The sequence below is a fragment of the Scyliorhinus canicula genome, chromosome 7, assembly GCF_902713615.1.
Source record: "Scyliorhinus canicula chromosome 7, sScyCan1.1, whole genome shotgun sequence".
NCBI classification, from domain to species: Eukaryota; Metazoa; Chordata; class Chondrichthyes; order Carcharhiniformes; family Scyliorhinidae; genus Scyliorhinus; species Scyliorhinus canicula.
The window spans coordinates 103,409,808-103,434,381 of NC_052152.1; the positions used below are offsets into that span (position 1 = coordinate 103,409,808).

General features: G+C 48.9%; 1 protein-coding gene across 3 annotated transcripts in view; it reads right to left on the bottom strand.

Annotated features, from left to right (window-relative positions):
• Positions 1 to 24,574, bottom strand: part of clcn4 (chloride channel, voltage-sensitive 4) — a 108,836-nt gene that overhangs the window by 32,555 nt on the left and 51,707 nt on the right. For all 3 annotated transcript variants that reach the window (XM_038802571.1, XM_038802569.1, XM_038802570.1), the window contains exons 2-5: positions 23,907 to 24,058; positions 13,152 to 13,251; positions 10,478 to 10,665; positions 8,051 to 8,173 (exon numbers count right to left, since the gene is read on the bottom strand). In XM_038802571.1, the coding sequence (XP_038658499.1) occupies positions 8,051 to 8,173; positions 10,478 to 10,665; positions 13,152 to 13,251; positions 23,907 to 24,050 (555 nt within the window). In that variant the 5' untranslated portion in view covers positions 24,051 to 24,058. The remainder of the gene's footprint in view (positions 1 to 8,050; positions 8,174 to 10,477; positions 10,666 to 13,151; positions 13,252 to 23,906; positions 24,059 to 24,574) is intronic.

Here is a 24,574-nt window from a genome sequence, read left to right on the forward strand (position 1 = left end):
GGCATGGGATTCAGGGTGATTTAGCAGTTTGGATCAGAAATTGGCTAGCTGGAAGAAGACAAAGGGTGGTGGTTGATGGGAAATGTTCAGACTGGAGTCCAGTTACTAGTGGTGTACCACAAGGATCTGTTTTGGGGCCACTGCTGTTTGTCATTTTTATAAATGACCTGGAGGAGGGCGCAGAAGGATGGGTGAGTAAATTTGCAGATGACATTAAAGTCAGTGGAGTTGTGGACAGTGCGAAAGGATGTTACAAGTTACAGAGGGACATAGATAAGCTGCAGAGCTGGGCTGAGAGGTGGCAAATGGAATATAATGCAGAAAAGTGTGAGGTGATTCATTTTTGAAGGAATAACAGGAAGACAGTGTACTGGGCTAATGGTAAGATTCTTGGTAGTGTGGATGAGCAGAGAGATCTCGGTGTCCATGTTGCCTGATATGGAGGGAAGATCTTATGAGGAAAGGCTGAGGGACTTGAGGCTGTTTTCAATAGAGAGAAGAAGGTTAAGAGGTGACTTAATTGAGGCATACAAGATGATCAGAGGGTTAGATAGGGTGGACAGTGAGAGCCTTTTTCCTCGGATGGTGATGGCTAGCACGAGAGGACATAGCTTTAAATTGAGGGGAGATAGATATAGGACAGATGTCAGAGGTAGATTCTTTACTCAGAGAGTAGTATGGGCGTGGAATGCTCTGCCTGCAACAGTAGTGGACTCGCCAACATTAAGGGCATTCAAATGGTCACTGGATAGGCATATGGACGATAAGTGAATAGTGTAGATGGGCTTTAGAGTGGTTTCACAGATCGGCGCAACATCGAGGGCCAAAGGGCCTGTACTGCGCTATAATGTTCTATGTTCAAGGGAGAAGGAATTCTCCTTCTTCTCCCCAGTACACAACGTATACACCAGAATAGACTTCTTTGTGGTGGGGAAAACAGTGCTTCCGGAGATAGACAAAGTGGAATACTCTGCAATAGTGATATCCGACCACACTACATGGACGTGAGGCTGGAGACGGGCAGGGCCCAATGCCCCACATGGAGGTTGGGCATTGCCCTACTAGCTGACAAGGCCTTCAACAAAAAGATATCACAGGCCATAGCAGAGTACACGGAGAACAACTAGAACGGGGAGGTCTCACCCTCCACATTCTGGGAAGCACTAAAGGCCGTACTAAGAGCGGAAATCATCGCTTTTAAAGCGCGAAGACATAGGAAGGAAAGGGCGGCTATGCAGCAGCTGGTTGACTCCATACTGGAGGTAGACCGTAAATACTCCAAGGCCCCGACCGTAGAGCTCCTAGCGTAGAGGAAAGAGCTACAAAGGAACTTTGATCTGCTCTCCGCCAGGCACGTGGGACCCTATACGAACACCAGCTGCCTGTTGGCACATCAGCTGAGAAAGCAGGCAGCCACCAAGGAAATTGCACAAATCAGGGATACCAGAGGCACATTAGAAACAGAACCAGAAAAGATCAACAAAATCTTCAAGGCCTTCTACCAAGGGCTGTACACCTCAGAGCCCCCAATGGGAGAGTCCGGGATGAAACGGTTCCTTGATGGACTGGACACCAGTTATGGGGGAGGGCAGAAAACGGGCCCTGGAAGCACCACTAGCACTGGGAGAGATCATGGAGAGCATTAGCTCCATGCAGACGGGGAAGGCGCCGGGACCGGACGGATTCCCGGCGGACTTCTGCAAAACATTTGCGACAGCATTGGCCCCGCACCTGCGGGAGATGTTCACAGACTCGCTAGCTAGGGGCACACTGCCACTCACGCTAGCACAGGCCTCAATCTCGCTGATACCTAAGAAAGACGAAGACCCAACGGAATGTAGGTCATACAGACCCATCTCACTGCTGAACGTAGATGCCAAAATCCTAGCCAAAAGGCTAGAAGACTGTGTACCAGAGGTGGTCACAGAGGACCAGACGGGCTTTGTCAAAGGTAGACAGCTTACCTCGAACATCAGGCTGCTGAACGTGATAATGACCCCCTCCGGGGAGAGAACACCAGAGGTGATCGTCTCCCTAGATGCAGAAAAGGCCTTCGACAGAGTCGAATGGAAATACCTCATAGAGGTACTGGAGCGGTTCGGGCTTGGAACAGGTTCACTTCCTGGATAAAGCTCCTATACAACGCTCCCATGGACAGCGTACAGACCAACAATACCAACTCCCAATACCTCCAGCTGCACAGGGGCACCAGACAAGGATGCCCACTGACCCCGCTGCTGTTCTAGGAATCGCGCTCAGAGCAGCAAAAAGCTGGAGGGGGATCCGAAGGGGCAGCAGAAAGCACAGAGTCTTACTCTATGCAGATGACCTGCTCCTCTACATGGGGGGAGGGGGGGGAGGGGGCGAGGAGGGAGGGGCGAGGGGGGGGTCGGGGAGGGGGCGAGGAGGGAGGGGCGAGGGGGGAGTCGGCGGGGCGGGGGGGGGTCGGCGGGGCGGGGGGGTGGGGCACGGCAGCACCCGATTCCCACCCAAAAAACACTCCCGCAGCCCGGTGGTAATAGCCACCCTCCAATCCTGGAACCAACTGCGGCAGCAATTTGGCCTGACCAAAATGTCGGACAAAGCTCCCATCTGCACCAACCATAGGTTCACACCAGCACTGACTGACGCTACCTTCAAAAGGTGGGGACAGGACAGAGCGACACTGACAGTCAGGGACCTATACACGGACGGCAGGATCGCAACACTGGATGAACTGACAGAGAAATTCCAGCTAGCCAGGGGGAACGAGCTACGGTATCTACAGCTCAAAAACTTCCTACGAAAGGAGACAAGGACGTACCCACAACCACCACGACAGACATTACTGGACGCAAGCATACAAGATAAAGGAAACTGTAGCGACATGTATGACTGACTGGTGGAGAGGAATGACACCGTACTGGACGCAACAAGAAAGAAATGGGAGGACGACCTGGGGATTGAAATAGGGTGGGGGCTCTGGAGCGAAGCACTGCATAGGGTCAACACCACCTACACGTGCGCAAGGCTCAGCCTGATGCAGCTAAAAGTGGTACACTTAACAGAAACCCGTATGAGTAGGTTCTTCCCGGAGGTGGAGAATAGATATGAACGGTGCCAAGTAGGCCTGGCCAACCACGCCCACATGTTCTGGTCTTGCCCCAGACTTGTGGAGTACTGGACAGCCTTCTTCGAAGCAATGTCCAAAGTGGTGGGGATGAGGGTGGAGCCATGCCCAATTGTGGCGGTCTTCGGGGTCTCGGACCAGCCAGATCTATTCCTGGGGAGGAGGGCGGACGCCCTTGCCTTTGCCTCCCTGATCGCCCGCCGTAGAATCCTGTTTGGCTGGCGGTCAGCAGCACCGCCCAGAGCTGCAGACTGGCTGTCCGACCTCTCAGAATCTCTCCAAATGGATAAAATCAAATTCGCCATCCAAGGGTCAGACGACGGCTTTCACCGAACGTGGGAGCCATTCACCCAATTGTTCCAGGACCGGTTTGTGGCCAACGAACAAGCAGAAGAATAGCCAAATATCAGGGGAAAGTAGCCAAAGCACGTGAGGCGAACCACAGGAGGCAGGGGAGGGGGGAGGAGAGGGAAGGGACAGTGACCAAGAGAGGAGAACCAGGGAGGTTGGGAGGGGGGCAGGGGGGGGGGGGGGGGAGGCGGGGGGGGGGCAGGGGGGGGGGCAGGAGGGGGGGGCAGGGAAATGACAGCCGGAAGGAGGGCATGGGATACGATAACAAACTTGGCATCTCCAGGAACAGAAAACAAGGAGAATACAGGCGAAAGACGGGAGGAACGGCTGAAGCGGAGGTGAGCACGAGACAACAACGGCAGCAAGATCTGGCTGGGAGAAGCAAGTGACAACACCAAGACCAAACCCATTCGAGTATTGCCCTCTGTAATTGTTTTTCCGGCACCCAATGTATATTTACCTCCCCAGTCTCCAGCCCCCCCTCCATCCCTCCCACAGTCGCCTACTTATGTGTTGTAAATAATTTTGCCAGGTGTACAGAGTTGCTGCTGTTGTGCTGGTGCACAATACCCTACCAGTTATTCTATTGGCCAGGGGCTGGTTTAGCACAGGGCTAAACCGCTGGCTTTGAAAGCAGACTAAGGCAGGCCGGCAGCGCGGGTTCAATTCCCGTACCCGCCTCCCCGAAGAGGTGCTGGAATGTGGCGACTGGGGGCATTTCACAGTAACTTCATTCTTCATTTGACACCTAATTGTGACAATAAAAGATTTTCATTTCATTGTTACTATTACCTTTTTTTCGGTATGATTGAGTGTGCCCTTCTCTTCTATATATGTGTGCATACATATTTCTTATTCTGTGTACATAACGGTAAATGTTCTTTGTTCAAAAACCCAATAAAAACATTTATAAAAATAAAAATTAAGGGTTGGTCATTTTCAACTTCAATCACAGCTTCCCTGTAATTATCGGTTTCAATTGATTAAGTGGTTGAGAATGAATTTGACAAAGTGCCGCCTAGGAGACTGTGAAATAAGTTAAAAGCCCATGGTGTTAAGGGTAAGATCCTGGCATGGATGGAGGATTGGCTGACTGGCAGAAGGCAGAGAGTAATATTTTAGAGTTTGTTATTAAAGATGAGATCACAACATACTTGGAAGTGCATGGTAATAATTAGTAATAAAAGGAAACAAAGAAATGGCAGATGAACTGAATAGTTACTTTGCATCAGTCTTCACAGTGGACAACACCAGTTGGATGCCAGAGCTTCAGAAGAACCGGGGGCAGAGGTGAGTGCAGTGACCATTACTAAGGAGAAGGTTCTGGGGAAACTGAAAGATCTAAAGGTGGATAAGTCATCTGGACCAGATAGACTACACCCCAGGGTTCTAAAAGAGATAGCTGAGAAGATTGTGGAGGCATTGGTGATGATCTTTCAGGAATCACTGGAGGTAGGAAGGGTCCCAGAGAACTGGAAAGATGCTAATGTAACAAACTGTTGAAGAAGGGAGGGAGACAGAAGACGGGAAATTATAGGCCGGTTAGCCTGACTTCGGTCATTGGTAAGATTTTAGAGTTTGGTATTAAAGATGAGATCACAACGTACTTGGAAGTGCATGGTAAAATAGGACTGAGTCTGCACGACTTTGTCAAAGGGAGGTCATGTCTGACAAATCTGTTAGTGGTCTTTGAGGAGGTAACAAGGAAGTTAGACAAAGGAGAACCAGTGGACGTGATTTATTTACATTTCCAGAAGGCCTTTGACAAGGTGCCGCATAGGAGACTGTTCAATAAGTTAAAAGCCCATGGTGTTAAGGGTATGATCATGGCATGGATAGAGGATTAGCTGACTGGCAGGAGGCAGAGGGTGGGGATAAAGGGGTCTTTTTCAGGATGGCAGCTGGTGACTAGTGGTGTAACCTCAGGGGTCTGTGCTGGGACCACAACTTTTCACAATGTACATTAATGATCTGGAAGAAGGAAATGAAGGCAGTTGCTAAGTTTGCAGATGATACAAAGATCTGTAGAGGGACAGGTAGTATTGAGGAAGCAAGGGGGCTGTAGAAGGATTTGGACAAGCCAGGAGAGTGGGCAATGAAGTGGCAGATGGAATAAAATGTGGAAGGTGTGAGGCTATCCCCTTTGGAAGGAGAAATGGAGGCATAGACTATTTTCTAAATGGGAAGATGCTTAGGAAATCAGAAGCACAAAGGGACTTGGGAGTCCTTGTTCAGGATTCTCTTAAGGTTAACATGCAGATTCAGTCGGCAGTTAAAAAGGCAAATGCAATGTTAGCATTCATGTCGAGAGGGCTAGAATACAAGACCAGGGATGTACTTCCGAGGCTATATAAGGCTTAGATCAGACCCCATTTGGAGTATTGTGAGCAGTTTTAGGCCCTGTATCTAAGGAAGGATGTGCTGGCCTTGGACAGGATCCAGAGGAGGTCCACAAGAATGATCCCTGGAATGAGCAGCTTGTCGTATGAGGAATGGTTGAGGAACCTGGGTCTGTACTCGTTGGAGTTGAGAAGGATGAGGGGGGATCTTATTGAAACGTACAGGATACTGCAAGGCCGAGATAGTGTGGGCATGGAGAGGATGTTTCCACTTGTAGGAAAAACTAGAAGCAGAGGACACAATCTCAGTCTAAAGGGACGATCCTTTAAAACAGATTAGGCGGAATTTCTTCAGCCAGAGGGTGGTGAATCCGTGGAACTCTTTGCTGCAGACGGCTGTGAAGACCAAATCACTGAGTATCTTTAAGACAGAGATAGATAGGATTTTGATCAATAAGGGGATCAGGGGTTATGGGGAGCAGGCATGAAAATGGGGATGAGAAAAATATCAGCCATGATTGAATGGCGGAGCAGACTCGATGGGTCAAGTGGCCTAATTCTGCTCCTACGTCTTATGGTCTTATGAAGGGGCATAAATACAAGATGAAATAGAAATGATTTAGGAAGGTATAAAAATAAACTTATTTCCATGACTGTCGAACATATTACCAGAGTTAGTGATGGAAGCAGTGAAACAAGAAACAATGGGTGAGCACAGGTATTTGTCGGTAAAGGGAGCTAGGAAAATGGTTGGCAGCTGGGATTAGGTCACGTCTGGTGAGGAGACTGAAAACCAACAGAAACTGTTTCAGTGAAGCTGCCTTTTCCCCTGTCAGGTTCTCTCCATGTAATGAGCTCAGCAGCAATAATCGCTTCATGTTCAATTCCAGAACACAAGCAGGTTAGTGCGGGAGGCCCTGAAAGGAACGGTGCTGCTTCCCAACAGCCAGGAAGGTAACAAGAAAAAGATGAGGAAAAGCTAGCCTCACTCATGAAAGTTCCAGTTCTGTGTCCCAGAATAGCACTTGTACAAACCTGGCCCATCTTACTTAAATAGCATTAACTCCAGTGCATCAAAGAACAAAGAAAAATATATCACAGGAACAGGCCCTTTAGCCCTCCAAGCCTCTGCCAACCATGCTGCCCGTCTAACCTAAAACCACTTCTGGGGTCCATATCTCCGTATTCCCATCCTATTCATGTTTTTGTCAAGATACGCCTTAAACGTCACTATCGTGTCTGCTTCTACCACCCCTCCGGCAGCGAGTTCCAGGCACCCACTACCCTCTGTGTAAAAAAAACTTCCCTCGCACATCTCCTCTAAACCTTGCCCCTCACAGCTCAAGTCTATGACCCCTAGTAATTGGCTCTTCCACCCTGGGAAAAGCTTCTGAATATCCACTCTGTCTATGCCCCTTATAATTTTGTGGACTTCTATCAGGTCGTCCCTCAACCTCTGCCCTTCCAGTGAGAACAAACCGTGTTTATTCAACCTCTCCTCATAGCTAATGCCCTCCATACCAGACAATATCCTGGTAAACCTCTTCTGTACCCTCTCCAAAGCCTCCGCATCCTTCAGCTGGTGTGTTAACCAGAATTGTACGTAATATTCCAAGTGTGGCCTAACTACAGTTCTAGAAAGTCGCAACATGACTTGCCAAGTTTTATTCTCAATACCCCAGCTGATGAAGGCAAGCATGACGTATGCCTTCTTGACTACCTTCTCCACCTGCATTGCCACTTACAGTGACTTGTGGACCTGTACACCCAGATTCTTCTGCCTGTTAATACTTTTAAGGATTCTGCCATTTACTGGATATTTCCCACCTAAATGAGACCTTCCAAAATGCATTACCTCACATTTGTCTGGATTAAACTCCATCTGCCATATTATTAATTTTTTCTTCTTTTGTATAAATTTAGAGCAACCAATTCTTTTTTCCAATTAAAGGGCAATTTAGCGTGGCCAACCCACCTAACCCGCACATCTTTGGATTGTGGGGGTGAAACCCATGCAGACACGAGGAGAATGTGCAAACTGTGCACAGACAGTGACCTGGGGTCGGGATCAGTGCCGTAGGCCACCTTATTCATATCATTCACAATTGTCAACAGTGTTGAAGGTATATGGATCAGTTGCAAGATGGTTTGTCACTCACTTAGTTTGTTGAATGATAGTTTTTTGTTGTGTAGAAGACAACAGCATGTAAAATACAGAATGCAGCTTTAATCTCTTTGGGCTGGTACCTACCTCTGGAATTCCAGAGCCACAAGCATAGGGTGCAAACATCTTAACCAGCGAGACTCCCAGGAAGGAAAAGGTCAAAGCCCAAAGAACATATATAAGGTAGTTCAGAATATATGCACTCGCACCCTGGGGGGGAAAAAAACATAGACATGGACACTTGTAGTTTCTACAGTATACATCATGAAAAAGCTGTGATTGGCAATAACACAGCAATTCCTCACATGGAAAAATAATAAAATTCATCTACCATCCCAGAGGTTGCATGATACAACAATAATGAAGTTGTTGACTAATTGTGGCAATCAATGCGAATTAGTTGATCTACCAAATACCCAGACATGTTTCAGATACAAGTTAAATGCTATTTACACAGAATGCATGGAGTGTAGCTTTCAGAAGTCCTTGGTAGGGGTACCTGGGATTACAAGCACACAGTACTCTCAGTAATTGTCCAATCCACAAACACGAACAATATGGCTGCCTACAATTCTCTGGTGGCGTGTTACAGTTCACTCAGGGAGCCCGGGTTGAGGTGGCAACATACACTTTTAAATGTATGTTGCAGTCTGGTGCTACGGATAGTGATGGAAGAGGCTCCAACTTTCTTTACATCATATGACTGACCAGGGATCTCTCCCAGTCTTACCAGCTGCCATTGGTGTGTGTTGGAAGGATTTGCAGAGGATAATCAACATTTCTGGCCATATGATGAACACACCTTCTTTGGTTATCAAATCCAACAATGGGGCTTGAATCTGAACCCTCTGGCTCAGACGCAGTGATGTTACCCACAGCGTCACAAGATCCACAGATCAGAGTACTGGAAAAATGAATAATGGATCCTATTCCCCAATACATCTTGATACACTGGGTGACACCTATGGCTCAATTCTACCATACAATCCAGGCTGACACTGCCTTGTAGGAGTAAGGGAGTGCTGCACAGTGAGAGCTTTCAGCTGAGACATTAAATCAAGGTAAAAAATAACGGATTCAGATAATTTTGCCATTATCAGTGCTTGGCTGCGTTTCAAGAGCTAGAATTATTTCAGAAGGCGGTTCAGAATTCACACTTTTATTGACAGTTGAAATATTCTGTTAAAGGATTAGAAATATTTTGGGGCAGCACTGTGCTGCAGTGGTTAGGTCACGCCAAATTGCCCCTTAATTGGAAAAAAAAGAATTGTGTACTTTAAAAAAAGGATTAGAAATATTTGATTTTGGAGTGGAACAGATGTTTCTTTTCAAGACCGATTAACCAGAGGTTTAAAAGCTTTATATGGGCTTCATGGATGGTTGTTTTTTTACTCAATCAAATGTGTAGGAGTAAGAGCAGTATTAGATTGTTAGATGTGTTTTTTTTCAGCTACATAGTTCCTGAAGTTTTTCCATTGTGGATACTGAGTAAGTGGTAAGGGAATTGACATTGATATGGAGGGTATGAGAGGCTGTGTGTGGGAGGCAGTATGAGTTTGCATGGAGTGTACAAGGGGTTGTGGGAGTGGATGAGGGACATGTGTTGGCATTGAGTTTGAATGGAGGTTATAAGGAGCCATTGCGGGTGGGTGGCGGGGTGGGGGGTGGGGGCGGGGGGGGCAGATACTAGAGGGCTCACAACTCCTAAAGCAACTGGGACAGGGTCCCCAGCCTGCCTTGGCACTCGGCCAACCCCATGATCTTCCAAGTTCTGTTAATTAAAAACTGCACATTTCGGGGGCATTTTCCACTGAGGCCGATCTAGCAAGTCAGCAAATTTCCTGAGCTGAGCTACCCACCTCAGCAACCAGAATCTGGCCCCTGGAGGTGGTGTCTGCTGACTAACGTATCAAGAAATATGCAAACTCCTTAGCCAGACAGTGTGAGGTTGATAGAATTGCAGACTGAACGATAGTCCCTTAAGAAAATCATAGCTAAAGTCCTGAGAGATGTACTCTCAGCACAGTGAGGAAGTTGATCTTAGCTCCATTCCCAGACAAAAGGAAAAGAATTCCAGGGGGCGCTACGGTGTATGTCCGCATGTCTGGTTGTCGTTTGACAGAGTCAGAGTGCTGAGACATGATAGTGATCGAGGCTGAAGAATATTCATGGCACAGGTGAAAAAATAGTTAAGAAACTGAGACTGGGGAAAGAATGATCTTCAAACATGTTCAATTCAGCAACGTTGTAAATTTCACTGCAATCATTAATGAGTTACATCTCAGGAATACTTCTGGCCTAAAAACACTCCGCACAGATGATTTTTTAAATGCCTAATTTCACTGACCGGAGGCCTGAAACACAAATATAATTCCAGAGGAACTGGTATCTGACAATTCCAGGGGAATTAGTGCATTTCAACTCTGTTCAGATCAGATTGTGCATTTGTAGCTCATAGCTGCGCCTAGTATGTGTATAGGTCTGAGAGTCGAACGGATTCCTGCTATTTCTTACTTCTGGCTGGCCAGCCAAAAGCTCTGACCATGTCTTCCACTGAGGGCATTTGTCCCTGTCCTCAAAGGTCGTCTCATTAGATGTCCAACAGCACTGTTCATGACTAAACCAGAATCCAGCCAAACAGACTCCCTCCTTCAGGTCCGTCATCCAGTCGACAGCCAGATCTATCACTCCAGCCAGTGTCCCTGAATAGGCACAAAGCACAGCATTAAATGCAGCAACGACAAACACGCTCCGTCAGTTTATTGTTATCGTAGCTGTTACCTACTTTTGATATGGGGGGTGAGTGGGAATGGAGAAATCTGCACCGCAGGGGAAAACTGATCATCAAGAGTCCTCCAATGTTTTTACAAGCATGGCACCACAATGTTGGTAACTCATCCCCACCTGAAACATCCATTCCCTCCAACAGAAGCGCGCCCCACTGCAGTGGGTACTACCTTAAGGGCAGGATGGTAGCACAAGTGATTATCACTGTGGCTTCACAGCCCCAGGGTCCCAGGTTCGATTACCCACTGGGTCACTGTCTGTGCGGAGTCTGCACGTTCTCCCCGTGTCTGCGTGGGTTTCCTCCCACAGTCCAAAGATGTGCAGGTTAGGTGGATTGGCCATGATAAATTGCCCTTAGTGTCTTAAAAAAAAAGGTTTGGAGGGGTTATTGGGTTACGGGGATAGAGTGGAAGTGAGAGCTTAAGTGGGTTGGTGCAGACTCGATGGGCCAAATGGCCTCCTTCTGCACTGTATATTCTATGTACCTGTAGGAAGCACTGCAGCAATTTGCCAAAATCTCTTCAGCAGCACCTCCTAAACCCACAACCTCCTCTAACCGGGAAGACCAGAATAATCAGTGGCATGGGAACATCACTACCAGCCAGCCAGTCACACGTCATCCCAATGTGGGAGTGTATCACCATTCCTTCACTGTCACTGGAGCAGAATCCTGGATCTCTCTCTCTTACACCACCATAGGAGTACTGAAGCCACATAGACATCACCATCTTCACAAAGGCGATTGGGGATGGGTAATGAATGTTGGCAATGCCAGCATCTGTATCCTTGAGAATGCATTTTTAACGAATATACTAGGGGCAGGAGTGAAGAGAAGTACCACTCAAACCAAAAAACATCAAGTTCTTTGTTTTTTTAATATCTTGAACTTATTAAAACAAATGCCAATAAACAGAAAACCAAAGACAGTCTTCTGGAACAATTCTTCCAACTTGGGTCACTGAAGCATATAATGAGGCTGAAAAATATCCATGACAGAAATTTTTTAAAGCATTTATATTCCAAATTTTCAACATTTTTACAATTTACAACAAACATTAAGCACCCACCCACCCCCACCACCCCAGTTGCATAAACTGAACCTGGCCCCAGCTGGCGGAGCAAATGAAGGTGGACTTTAAGAGGTGGGATGCGCTGCCGCTGTCGCTAGCAGGGCTAGTGCAGACAGTGAAAATTACGATGCTGCCTAGGTTTCTGTTTGTATTTCAGAACCTCCCAATCTTTGTCCCCAGGTCATTTTTAGGAAGGTTAATGGGTTGATTTCCGGGCTTTCATGGAGCGGGGGTGAGGTGTGTGGTTGGGGGGGGGGGGGGGGGGGGGGGGGGGGGGGGGGGGGGGTTGGTGCTGCCGAACATGGTGAACTATTATTGGGTGGCGAACATTGCTATGGTAAGGAATTCATGGGGGGACGGGTAGAGGCTACAACATGCAGGGGTATTGCTTGAGGGCTTTGTTGTTGGCACCTTTACCGTTTTCGTTGGCGAGGTACTCCGCAAGCCCGGTGCTGGTGTCGGCTTTGAGGTTGTGTGGCAGTGGAGGCAGCATCTGGGGCTGGAGAGTGCCTCAGTGGGGGCACTGATTTGTGGTAACCATAGGTTTGTGGTGGCGAGGCTGGGTGCGAGGTTTAGGGGGTGGCGGCAGGCGGGGATTGAGCACTTTGGTGACTTGTTCATAGGGGGCAAATTCGCAGGGTGGCGGACCTGGAGGAAGTGTATGAATTGCCCAGGGGGAATGGCTTCAGGTACCTGCAGGTTCGGGACTTTGTAAGAAGTGAGGTGCCATAATTTCCTGGGCTGCAGCCCCTGGGGTTGCAGGACAAGGTGCTGTTGAAGGATGAAATAGGGGACACGAAGGTGTTGGATATCTGTAAGGAGGTGATGGAGTGGGAGGAAGCCCTGGTGGAGGGTATTAAGAGGAAACGGGAGGAGGAGCTGGGTGGAGATGTGGGCGGAGGCCTTGCGGAGGGTGAACGCGTCCTCGTCAAGGGCGAAGTTAAGTCTCATCCAGTTTAAAGTGGGGCACACGGGCTCATATGAGGTGGAAGCTGTTCACTGATTTCTTTAAGGAGTTTTGAGAGGTCAGCAAAGGGGTGGGGGTAGTTAAAATAGTGAAGGCAGGATACGAGATGGGGTTGGCGTCAGGGGGGAGGGGGGAGTGGTTGTTAGTTGTTTACTGAATAGTTTGGTAGTTCTTCTGATTCATTTTATGTATGTGAAAATGCCTTGAATAAAACATTTTCAAAAAAAGAGTCCAAAAAAAAAAACACTCTGGGGCAATAAGAGAAACCACATTCTGGTAAACCTCTCTTTGATTCCTCAATCGAGGTGATCACATGGACTATTTAACGAATATGCTTTGGGAAGTATATACCGTGATGTCATACCTGCCAGCAGTCCAATCAGCAACATTACGACCCATCCTGACCATGCATCCAACAAGCCTTTGATACGTTCCCATAGCGACTCCTTACTTCTGCTGGTGATCTGAAAATAGTGGCAAGTTGATGACGTTTTGATTGTTCTCATCGTCGCCATCGTACTTTTACTGTAAATTGAACTCCATTAATATGCAACTAATGTCAGTTTTGTTCATGAGGTTCATGGGTATTAAAGTCTGCTCACAGGTTAGGCAATCTGTAAATGGCAAATGGTAACCTTTGGAAAACATGGGTATGAGGCTTGACTCAGCTGGTTACACTCTCACCTCGGAGAGTCAGATGGTCAGGGTTCAAGCCCTGCTCCAGAGATTCAGCCTGACATATCAGTGTAATACTGAGTGACGCACTATAAAGAGTGCTGTCTTTCAGATGAGGTGCTTAAGCATGTGTATAGGACAGACCCCATGATATTATTTTGAAGACAAGCAAAGGAATTTCTCCTTGGTATCCTGGTCTACATTTATCCCTCAACCATTTTCACTCCAAGGCATCATTGTCCTTATTGCTGTTTGTGGGACCTTGCTGTGTGCAAACTGCCTGTCACAATTTCCTGCATTATAAACATACTTCTAAAGCATAGTTCTCAATCGGCTACAAAGCACTTTGGGATGTCCTACGGTTGTCAAATGTGTTCTCTGAACCCAATCAATTCACTTCTCTCTTTTCCATTCCTTCTTTTCATTAGTAGATTGTCAGCTCTGAACCACTATCCAAGCTAGTCCAAATCACTAGAGAATATAGACACACAGTGACAACAGTGCCAGCAGAGAAATCTAGCATGGCTAGTCAACACTGAGTAAGATTTTCAATAGTTTAAAATATATATCCAGGCTTCACGTTAGCAGATTTACCAGTCAGGGTGGCGCAGTGGTTAGCACTGCTGCTTCACAGTTCCAAGGACCCGGGTTCAATACTGGCCTCGGGTAACTGTCTGAGCAGAGTCTGCACGTTCTCCCCTTGTCCGTGTGGGTTTCTTCCGGGCGCTCCAGTTTTTTCCCCGCAGTCCAAAGATGTACAGGTTAGGTGGATTGGCCATGATCAATTGCACCTTAGTGTCCAAAGACTAGGTGGAGTTATGGGGAGGGGGCTTGGCCTATGTCGTGTGCTCTTTTGGAGGGTTGGCGCAGATTCAATGGCCCAAATGGCCTCCCTCTGTACTGTAGAGATTCGATGATTAGTCCTTGATCACATCTGATCTGAAGTGATAGAGGTATTTGGTATTGTATATTTTTTCCTCAGTCCTTGAACAAATTTGTATAAACTAGAGGCAGCAATATGTTTGATTATTCATTTATTACCACAAATCATTAACCTTACACACCCTAACCAACGTGACCCACTCTAACCAACCATACAGAACAGTACACATTGGCCCTGTATCCAAAACAAGAGTGGAGATTCAAGGGGAAATCATGAAGATGGCTTTTCCAAGCCTTCTGGGATTTTGTTCCTTCTTCCCTTCCTCTTTTCCTTCTCCAAATTAAAAATCGCATCCATCTTCGAACAGTTTTGAGTTCTTGTTCCCCGCCTGATGAAGGCAACTTTCTCCAACTATCCACTTGTTTCCAATAGTTTCCCAGAAGGTGAGAGGCTTCATCCTTGCTCGATCACACTGGAGTGTTACCTCTTTGTCGGGTCCTCTGATCAGCTCGGGTAAGGGCTTTTGACAACATGATTTAAACAAGTACTTTCCATGTTATTCTTTCATCTCGATTAAAACAAAAGAAATGTAAAACATATCAATATTCTTACATTTGGTACCATCAGGGCTCCCCCGAAATCTCCTTTCCCTTAAAAGGGAAACTCTTCTCAATGTGACCATGGTTGCAATCTTCAGCTGTGCATTGCACCTTTGATTTTAAACAATGTGTACATGGGAAACGGGGGTTATAGTCATCGGACAATCAGGGAAATTGTCTGTTTCGATCCATATTGACTTTGCTTCAAACAGTGGGTAGAATTCTCCACTCCAGCTTCTGGTGGGTTTGGTGGTGTGCGGGAGCAGAGAATTTGGCAGAAGCCAAGATGTCAGATACCTGCCAGCGTAAAATCACATTACAATTCTTCCAATGATAGGTTAATGGCTGGTTAGTCATCCCGCTGACTGGTGGGGTGAATGCAGTTTACATTCATTTGCATTTATTTGCATCTCATGAATGTTCATTAAAACAGCTGCACACCCATGTCCCATCAGTCCTACCAATCTTGCATCACAACAGCAGGTGGGTTTAGGTGGGGTTACAGGGATACGGTGGAGGTGTTGGGTGCTCTTTCCAAGGGCAGATGCAATCTTGATGGGCTGAATGGCCTCCTTCTGCACTGTAAATTCTATGATTAGTAAACTAGATGGGTTTTTACGACAATTGACAATGGTTTCATTGTCATCATTAGACTTTTAATTACAGATATTTTATTGAATTCAAATTTCACCATCTGCAGTGGCGGGATTTGAACCTAGATCCCCAGAGCATTACTCTGGGTCTCTGGTTTACTAGTCCAGTGGCAATACCACTATGCCACAGCCCCACAATTACAGTTGCTTGAATATTAATAAGGACCAAACTCCTACTGTAACCTGCCTCCCTGATTTCAGGAATCTAGCACAGGCTTATTGGAGAGTTAGCTGGATTTTTTTTGAGGTTCAGTAGCAGGTTTACGGAGAGGATTTGGCTGGATATTTTACCTCCATGCTGCTGAAATCAAAAGTGAAAGCAAAATGGAACCTCCAAATGAAAAACATTCTAGTGTGATAATATCCAATCACCACCGGTAACCGGGTAGGGCACAGCCTTTTGGGTCAGGTCATAGAATTCCTTTAGAATGAGGCCTCGAGGCCCATCATCCACACCGACCCTCTAAAAGACTACCCTATCTACTTCCATGCCCCCACCATAGCTCAGTGACCTCACCTAACCTTTTGGACACTAAGTGAAAATTTAACATGGTCAATCCACCTAACCTGCACAACTTTGGACTGTGGGAGGAAACCAGAGCATCCAACGGAAACCCACACAGACACGGGGAGAAAGTGCAGACTCTGCACAGACAGTCACCCAAGGCCGGATTGACCGCAGGCTACTGGCACTGTGAGGCAGCAGTGCTAATCACTGTGCCACCATGCCTCCCACTCAATCAAACCGAGTCATCCTTGATGCCAGCCAGTTGGCAATCACCAGTCCAAAACAGCACAGCCTACTGTCTGAATTATAGATCACAGATCATCATAGATCATAGAATTTACAGTGCGGAACGAGGCCATTGGCCCATCGGGTCTGCACCGGCTCTTGGATAGAGCACCCCACTTAAGCCCTCACCTCCACCCAATCCCCGTAAACCAGTAACCCCACCTAACCTAAGGGCAATTTAGCATGGCCAGTCCACCTAACCTGCACATCTTTGGACTGTGGAGGAAACCGGAGCACCCGGAGGAAACCCACGCAGATACGGGGAGAACGTGCAGACTCTGCACAGACAGTGACCCAAGCTGGGAATTGAACCTGGGACCCTGGAGCTGTGAAGCAACTGTGCCAACCACTGTGCTACCGTGCTGCCCTAAAATTAGAGGCTCAGGCCTTTGCTTCCGTCTGCTTGAATTAAAATGGCAGGCTACCTTAAAGACATTTGCCCAAAAATCATCCATAGATCAAAATGTAACGGCAAAAATAAAAGAAAGGGTGGAACAAGGGAATAGACAGGGAATGAACAAGATAATGAGTGGAGTGCACAAGGCGGCCCTCAGCTCACCAGAGATTGAGGTAAATGTAACACTGCAATCGTGCTGCATTGCTCCTGATGTGTTGTTCACCACTCTGCTGAGGCAGACCAGTTTCTGCTTCCATCTGCATGCTGAACTGGTCTTCCTGGACAGCACCTGCTGCTAGACTATGGAGCCTCCTATGTTACAGAGTTGGATCAGCACTGAGTCTGGTGTTGGGGATTACAGGGTCTCCTTCCCCCTGGAGCCACACAGCAGTGTCTACCTGGACAGCACTGTGCTGTGGGACTCATGGCGCCACCGCAGCAAAGGTTTGAAGTTCAACCTGGGGGTGAGGGGTGAGGGTGGGGGGTGGAGTCTGAAGTAAAGTGCAGGGTGTTGGATGGTCTGACAAAGGCAAGGGAAGCAATATGGAAGGTCATGGGATGTGGACATCGCTGGCTGGTCCAGCATTTATTGCCCATCCTTAATTGTCCTTGAACTGATTGGCTTGTTGGGCCCTTTCAGAGAGCAGTCAACCACATTGCTGTGGGTCTGGAGTCACATGTAAGCCAGACCAGGTAAGGATGGCAGATTTCCTTCCCTAAAGGACATTAATGACTCAGATGGGTTTTTAAGACAATTGACAATGATTTTATGGTCTTCATTAGACTTTTAATTCCAGATTTTTATTGAATTCCTATTGCAACATCTGCCATGGTGGGATTTGAACCCGGGCCCCCAGAGCATTATCCTGGGTCTCTGGATGGCTAGTCCAGTGACAATACCACAACACCATTGCCTCAAATGGTAGGCAGAGGGTCAAGGAGGTGGATGAGGAAGACACACAATGGAGGGCAGAGAGAGGAGTGAGGGGAGGGAAGCTAGACCCTAACAAGGCAGCATGAGGAGCTTACAAACAAGGGGGTGAAAGGGACACCATGTGATTTACTGGAAGGGGATGCGCAAAGACTCCAGATGCAGTGCGTAAAGGCCCAAGTGGGGCATGGGAGCCTCACAGGTGATGGGTCCAGGAGGAGGTATGGTTGAACTGAGTAACAAACTTCTTCTTGAGGCTTCGAGCCTTTTCAATCTGGGTGGCTGACATCCTGTATGGTCTGGTGAAGACAGGTGGGCTGGAGAGAGTGATACAAGTGTGCTGGACAGGTGGATTCACAGGCGGCTGGATGTCAGCGGGCAGACAAACCAGCTGCCGGACACCAGGAGAGTCGGAGGGGAACTTGCTTGTGAATAATTAATAAGGTTCCAAGTACAGAATCTGGCACGGGATCCCATTATTCTGGCCAGAGGGAAAGGCTCCACGGCACTTAGTCTAAAAACAGAGAATTGTACCTAGTGTATACACAGGAAACAATGGATGCAATCACTGTGCATTGGTATTGATAGTACAGTTGGGAGGCATAGTATAATTCACATTCACCGTATGTCTACGTAAATTGTAGAAAGAATCCTTGGGAGAAAAAAAAACAGGGGATTCCTCATCACAGCACATCAATTGAGAGAATGAATAATATTATCCTCTGGAATAGGGAATTTATATTCCCAATACCAGCAGGAGACAGGATGATGAATACGTTGATAATGTATCATCCTGGAGGAATAGCTGATTTATATTCTCAGGAAGTGGATTTAACAGGTTTACATTTACAGAACGATCTTGGGAGAGGAAGGGTTGAATTTACAGTTGATAGATTTATGTTTATAGAATAGCCGCGGGGAATATCCTAACGTTCACTGTGATCCGACACACATCGTGCAACTGCAGCGAGTGCAGAGAAAATACTATGGCCCATGGCAAATTTTAAAATTCAGGTTTTATTTAATTTATTAATCAATGCAATGAAAATTAAATTAAATACTCTTGTTAGTTACCCAACAAAGTGCCACTTACAAAAGGAATGTTGTCCCAACGGTCTGTCCAAGACAGGAAGGATAGTTTTAATCAAACTGGCATGGCAAACTGACTAAGATCAGATCAGCCTCGGGATTAACAATCTCCTTTTCCACCCACAATTTTACCCCTCCCATTTAACTTTCTGACAACTTTAATGAGAAGTACAACTGAACGGGACATAAAAGGAATGCACAAACTGAGCCTGTCAGAATTCTGTTGTACGATTGAAGTTAAAACCGAAAACATTACTTTATAGATCAGTGGTTTCCAAACTGTATTCCCGGCGACCCACTTTTGCTAAATGCTGACCCTCGCGACCCTCACCACATTCACTTCCTACTTAGGTGAGCCTGTCCTCACGTTTATGCATTTAAAATTAATATCGACTGCACTTCTGACGGTAAATTGCATTCAGTTCTGCATACTTAAAGCCAAGATGTCCCGTGGCAACAAAATAATTCCACCTTCTATATTGAAAATTTCACTCGCCGACAAATAGTTTCACATCACTGACAGTGAAATCACTGATTTTGTCCAATCTGTTTCCAACTCGAACCCGGGATTTAACTCTGGGTTCAAAGTACCAAAAGGCTGCTTAATCAATCTGAGGAATTGACACACCGTGAACCATCCCATCGACCTAAACATACTTGTTGGTCTGATACTACGGGCGGGATTCTGGCGTAATCGACGGGTCGGGCAACTCCGGCGGGACGGAGTGGCGTGAACCACTCCGACATCGGGCCGCCCCAAAGATGCGGAATCCTCCACACGTTCAGGAGCGAGGCCCTCCCCGGAGTGGTTTGCGCCCTGCCAGCCGGCGGGAAAGGGGCTTGGCGCCATACCAACCAGCCCCGAAGGGCCTCCGCTGGCCAGCGCGAGTTGGAACATGCGCGGGAGCGCCAGTGTGTGCTGGCGTCATCCCCGCGCATGCGCAGAGGGCTTTGTTTCCGCACCGGCAATGGCGGACTGCTGCAGCCGCCGGTGCGGAACAATAGAGTGCCCACAAAGCTCAGGCCCGCCGGTGGATCGGTGGGCCCCGATCGCAGGCCTGGCCACCGTGGGGGCACCTCCCAGGGCCAGATCCCCCTGCAACCCCCCAGAACCCCGTAGGCCGCCCGCGCTGTCAGGTCCCGCCGGTAAGGGACCTACTCTAATTTACACCGGCAGGACTGGCAAAAAACGGGCGGGACTTCGGCCCATCGCGGGCTGGAGAATTCGGGCAGCCCCGGGGCCAATTGTGTCGCACTGGTCCCCGCCATTCTCCGAGGCGGGCAGTGCGATTCACGCCGGCCCAATGTTTTGGGGCTGGCGGAGAATTTGGAGGACGGCGGGGGCTGGATTCACGCCGACCCCCGGCGATTCTCCGACCTGGCGGGGGGTCGGAGAATCCCATTCTACATTTCATAATGACACATTGGGAGGGATTCTCCCAACAGGCGGCAAATGCCGACGCCGCAGTAAAAACGGGAGTGTTTTACTCTGGCGTCGGTGCCCGTTCCGGGCACCATTCTGCGGCCCACAGGGGGCTAGTTCGGCGCTGGGGCAGCCTCCGCCACTCTAGCTGCCGATCCCGGCCTGAATCCGGCGCCGTGGAGTCCCCGCATGCGCAGTTGAGCCGGCGCCAACTGGCGCATGTGCAGTAGGGCCGGTGCCAACGAGTGCATGCGCAGCGGCCTTTTTCCCCACACCGGCCCCGACGCCAAATGGCGCAGGGCTACAGGAGCCGGCGCGGAGGAAAGGAGGAGGCCGGGGGACAGAGAGGCCGGCCCGATGATCGATGGGACACAATCGTGCCCCCCTGGGTCGGACCCACACTCACCCCACCCACAGGCCGCCCCCGGACCCTTCAACGCTGAGGTCCCGCCGGCTCAGAGGATGGTAGAACGGCGCCGGTGGAACTTGTCTTTTTGATGGCCGCTTGGCCAATCCGGGCCAGAGAATCGGCGCGCCGGCCCGGGCCGGAGAGTCGGCACATACCCCGACCAGCACCGTGCCGATCATGCTGGTGCTGATGCCGCCGATTCTCCGCGCTGTGGAGAATTGCGTCCCAGCGTTGGGGCGGCGTGGCGCGATTTGCGCGGCGCTGCGCCGATTCTCCGACCCAGCGGGGGGGTGGGAGAAATACGCCCATTGTATTTGTGAATTGGCTAGATATGAAATTTCACTTTATGAATGTACTCACAGCAATAATTTACTCAGAGAAATGAAAAAAAGATCAGGTTGGGGATAATTTTTGGTGACCCTTTTTTCAACAGCCGAGACACCCGCTTTGAAAAAAACTGTGCGGAATTCTCCGCGAACCGGCGGGCGGGCCACTCCGGCGCCAAGCAGTGGTGTGAGCCACTCCAACGTCGAGCCGCCCCGAAGGTGCAGAATCCTCCGCACCTTCAGAGGCTAGGCCGACGTCAGAAGGGCTTGGTGCCACGCCAACTGGAGCCGAAGGGCCTCCACCGGCCAGCGCTAGTTGGCGCATGCCCGGGAGCGCCAGCATGTGCTGACGTCATCCCAGCGCATGCGCCGAGGGGTTCTTCTCTGCACCAGCCATGGCGGAGGTTGACAGCGACTCCCCGGGGCCAGATACCTCCGCGCCCCCCCCCCCCCCCCCCCCGAGGACTCTGCAGGCCGTCCGTCGAGCCAGGTCCCGCCGGTAAGGATCTGTTGTGATTTATACCGGCGGGACATGCCGAAAACGGGCGGCCACTCGGCCCATCGCGGGCCGGTGAAACACCGAGGGGGTCGCTGCCAGAGGCCGCCAACATGCGCGGTGCGATTTCTGCCCCCGCCAAAACCCCGGCGCCAGAGAATTAGGCAGCCGGCGGGATCACACTGCTCCCCGGCGATTCTCCGACCCGGCGGGAGGTTGGAGAAACCCGCCCATTGTTATAGATGTAGTTATAATGGCACAGGAGGATATTCGGTACATTGAATCCATGCCAGCTCTCTGCAGAGCTGGACAGTGACGTAGTAGTGATGTCACTGGATTAGTAGGCATGATGTGGAGATGCCGGTGTTAGACTGGGGTGGGCACAGTAAGAAGTCTTCCAACAGGTTAAAGTCCCACAGGTTTGTTTCGAATCGCTAGCTTTCATTGCACTGCTCCTTCCTCAGGTGAAAGAAGAGGTAGGTTTCAGGAACATACATATAGACGTCATCGATGAAGACGAACATCTTGCCAAGGTCATCCCCACACCTCCCTACTTGCCTTCAAACAACCGCACATCCTCAAACAAACCTATTGGACTTTAACCTGGTGTTGTAAGACTCCCATTTGAGCAGCCAAGACTCGCACACACCCTCTTCCCCTCTCACACCCATAGCTCGCAGAAATCCACACCCCACAAATGTTGTTCTTCCCTCCACTCCACACAAACTGTTACGCAGATTCACTCCTCGCTGTTTTCTGTCCTTACAAATTCTGCTATTCTGCCATATCCAGCCATGAATAGCGGTGGACAATTAAACTCACTGGAGGAGGAGGCTCCAATGATAGAGGAGTCCAGCAGAACAGTTCAAAAGACAAGACTGAGGCATTCTCAACAATCTTCAGCCAGAAGTACCGAGTAGATGATCCATCACGGTCTCCTCCAGAGGTCCCCAGCATCACAGATGCCAGCATTCAGTCAATTTGATTCACTCCACATGATATCAAGAAACAGCTGAAGGCACTGGATACTGCAACGGCTATGGGCCCTGACAATATTCCATCAATAATACTTGCCACGCTCCCAGCCAAGCTGTTCCAGTACAGCTACAACACTGGCAACTACCTGGTAATGTGGAAAATTGCCCAGCAATGTCCCGTATACGAAAAGCGGGACAAATCCAAACCGGCCAATTACCAAGTGATGGAATGGGCCTTGAACAGTGCTATCAAACAGCACTTAATTGCCAATAACCTGCTCACTGACGCTCAGTTTGGGTTCCTACAGGGTCACTCAGCTCCTGACCTCACTACAGCCTTAATTCAAACATAGACAAAAGAGCTCAGCTCCAGAGATGAGACAAGAGTGACTGCCCTTGACATCAAGGCAGCAGTTGATCGAGTATGGCATCAAGGAACCCTAGCTAAGCTGGAGCCAATAGGAATCAGGGGGAAAACTCTCCACTGGTTGGAGTCATACCTGACACAAAGGAAGATTGTTGTGATGGTTTGAGGTCAATCATCTCAGTTCTAGGACATTACTGCAGAAGTTCCTCAGGGTAGTGTCCTAGGCCCAACACAATATTGAGAGAGCTGGGTCCAGTGAGTTTCTGATAACAACCATCTTCCTTTGTGCTTGGTATGACTCCAAATGGTGGAGAATTTTGCCTGATTCCCATTGACTCCAGTTTGACTCGACTTCTTGATGCCAGGTTCTTGACCAAATGTACCCTGATGTCAAGGGCACCTCCACCTCACATCGAATATATAATCTATTTCACTATATTCTCACCCTGCTGGTGTATTAGGTGGAATGTTCCTCACCATCATGGCCCTGTAGGAAGGCTTTCTGTTTACTTGGCTTCAGTTTTAACTAACAGTTGGCTGTATATGAAGAAAGTGCAGATTCCGATATGAACTCTTTTTAAATGCAGCATATATATCCAATCATGCCTGGATCAGAATACTAACAGCATGGGCAGCACGGTAGCACAAGTGGATAGCACTGTGGCTTCACAGCACCAGGGTCCCAGGTTCGATTCCCTGCTGGGTCACTGTCTGTGTGGAGTCTGCACATTCTCCCCGTGTCTACGTAGGTTTCCTCCAGGTGCTCCGGTTTCCCCCCACAGTCCAAAGACGTGCAGGTTAGGTGGATTGGCCATGATAAATTGCCCTTAGTGACCAAAAAAGGTTGGGTGGGGTTATTGGGTTACGGGGATAGGGTGGAAGTGACGGCTTAAGTGGATCGGTGGATCGGTGCAGACTCGATGGGCCGAATGGCCTCCTTCTGCACTATATGTTCTATGTTCACTGTGGGAGTTCCTGTACTCCACACAGTCTGCAGCATTGTAGAAGGCAGCTCACCACTACCTTCCTGAGAACAATTAGAGATTGACATTCAATGCTGGCCTTGCCATGAAAGACTAAATTAAATAATTTAAAGAATACCTTTCTGTGCCTGTCGGTATCACGGGACTTTTCTCTCAACCAGTCAATTGTGTGGAAGTCCTCATACATTCCAACCTCTGGGACTGATTCCTCGAGGAAGTCCATTAAATTTCCTGAGCCATTCATCTCACTTCCTGTTGCCATATCATATCCTGTTAAAAAGGAGGCATAAAAGATTAAGCAACTAAGAATATATTCCAATGTGAAGAAAATATTTGGACTGCAAATCAAACCGTGTTGAAATACATTGTGCTATAAACACACGGGCTGGGATTCTCCAACCCCGCACCGGGTCGGAGAATCCCCGGGGGGACGCGAGAATCGCCACCCGCCGCTGGCTTACCTATTCTCTGGTACCAATTCTCGGGTGCCCGTGGGATCGCCGTCGTGCCGGTCGGGGGCCGTTGAAAGCGCCCCCCCGGTGATTGTCCATTGTCCGGGCCCCGACGGGCAGAGTGGCCGCCGAGTTCGGCCGAGTCCTGCCGGCGTGGGTTACTCAGGTCCTACACTGTGGCACATGGAAGGTGTGTCTGCGAGGGCCGTCCTGGGGGGGGGGAGATCCGACCCCAGTGGGGGGGGGGGGGGGGCCCTCCACAGTGGCCTGGCCGGGATCGGGGCCTACCGATTGGCGGGCGGGATGGTTCCATGGGGGCCAAAGTTCCTCCTGG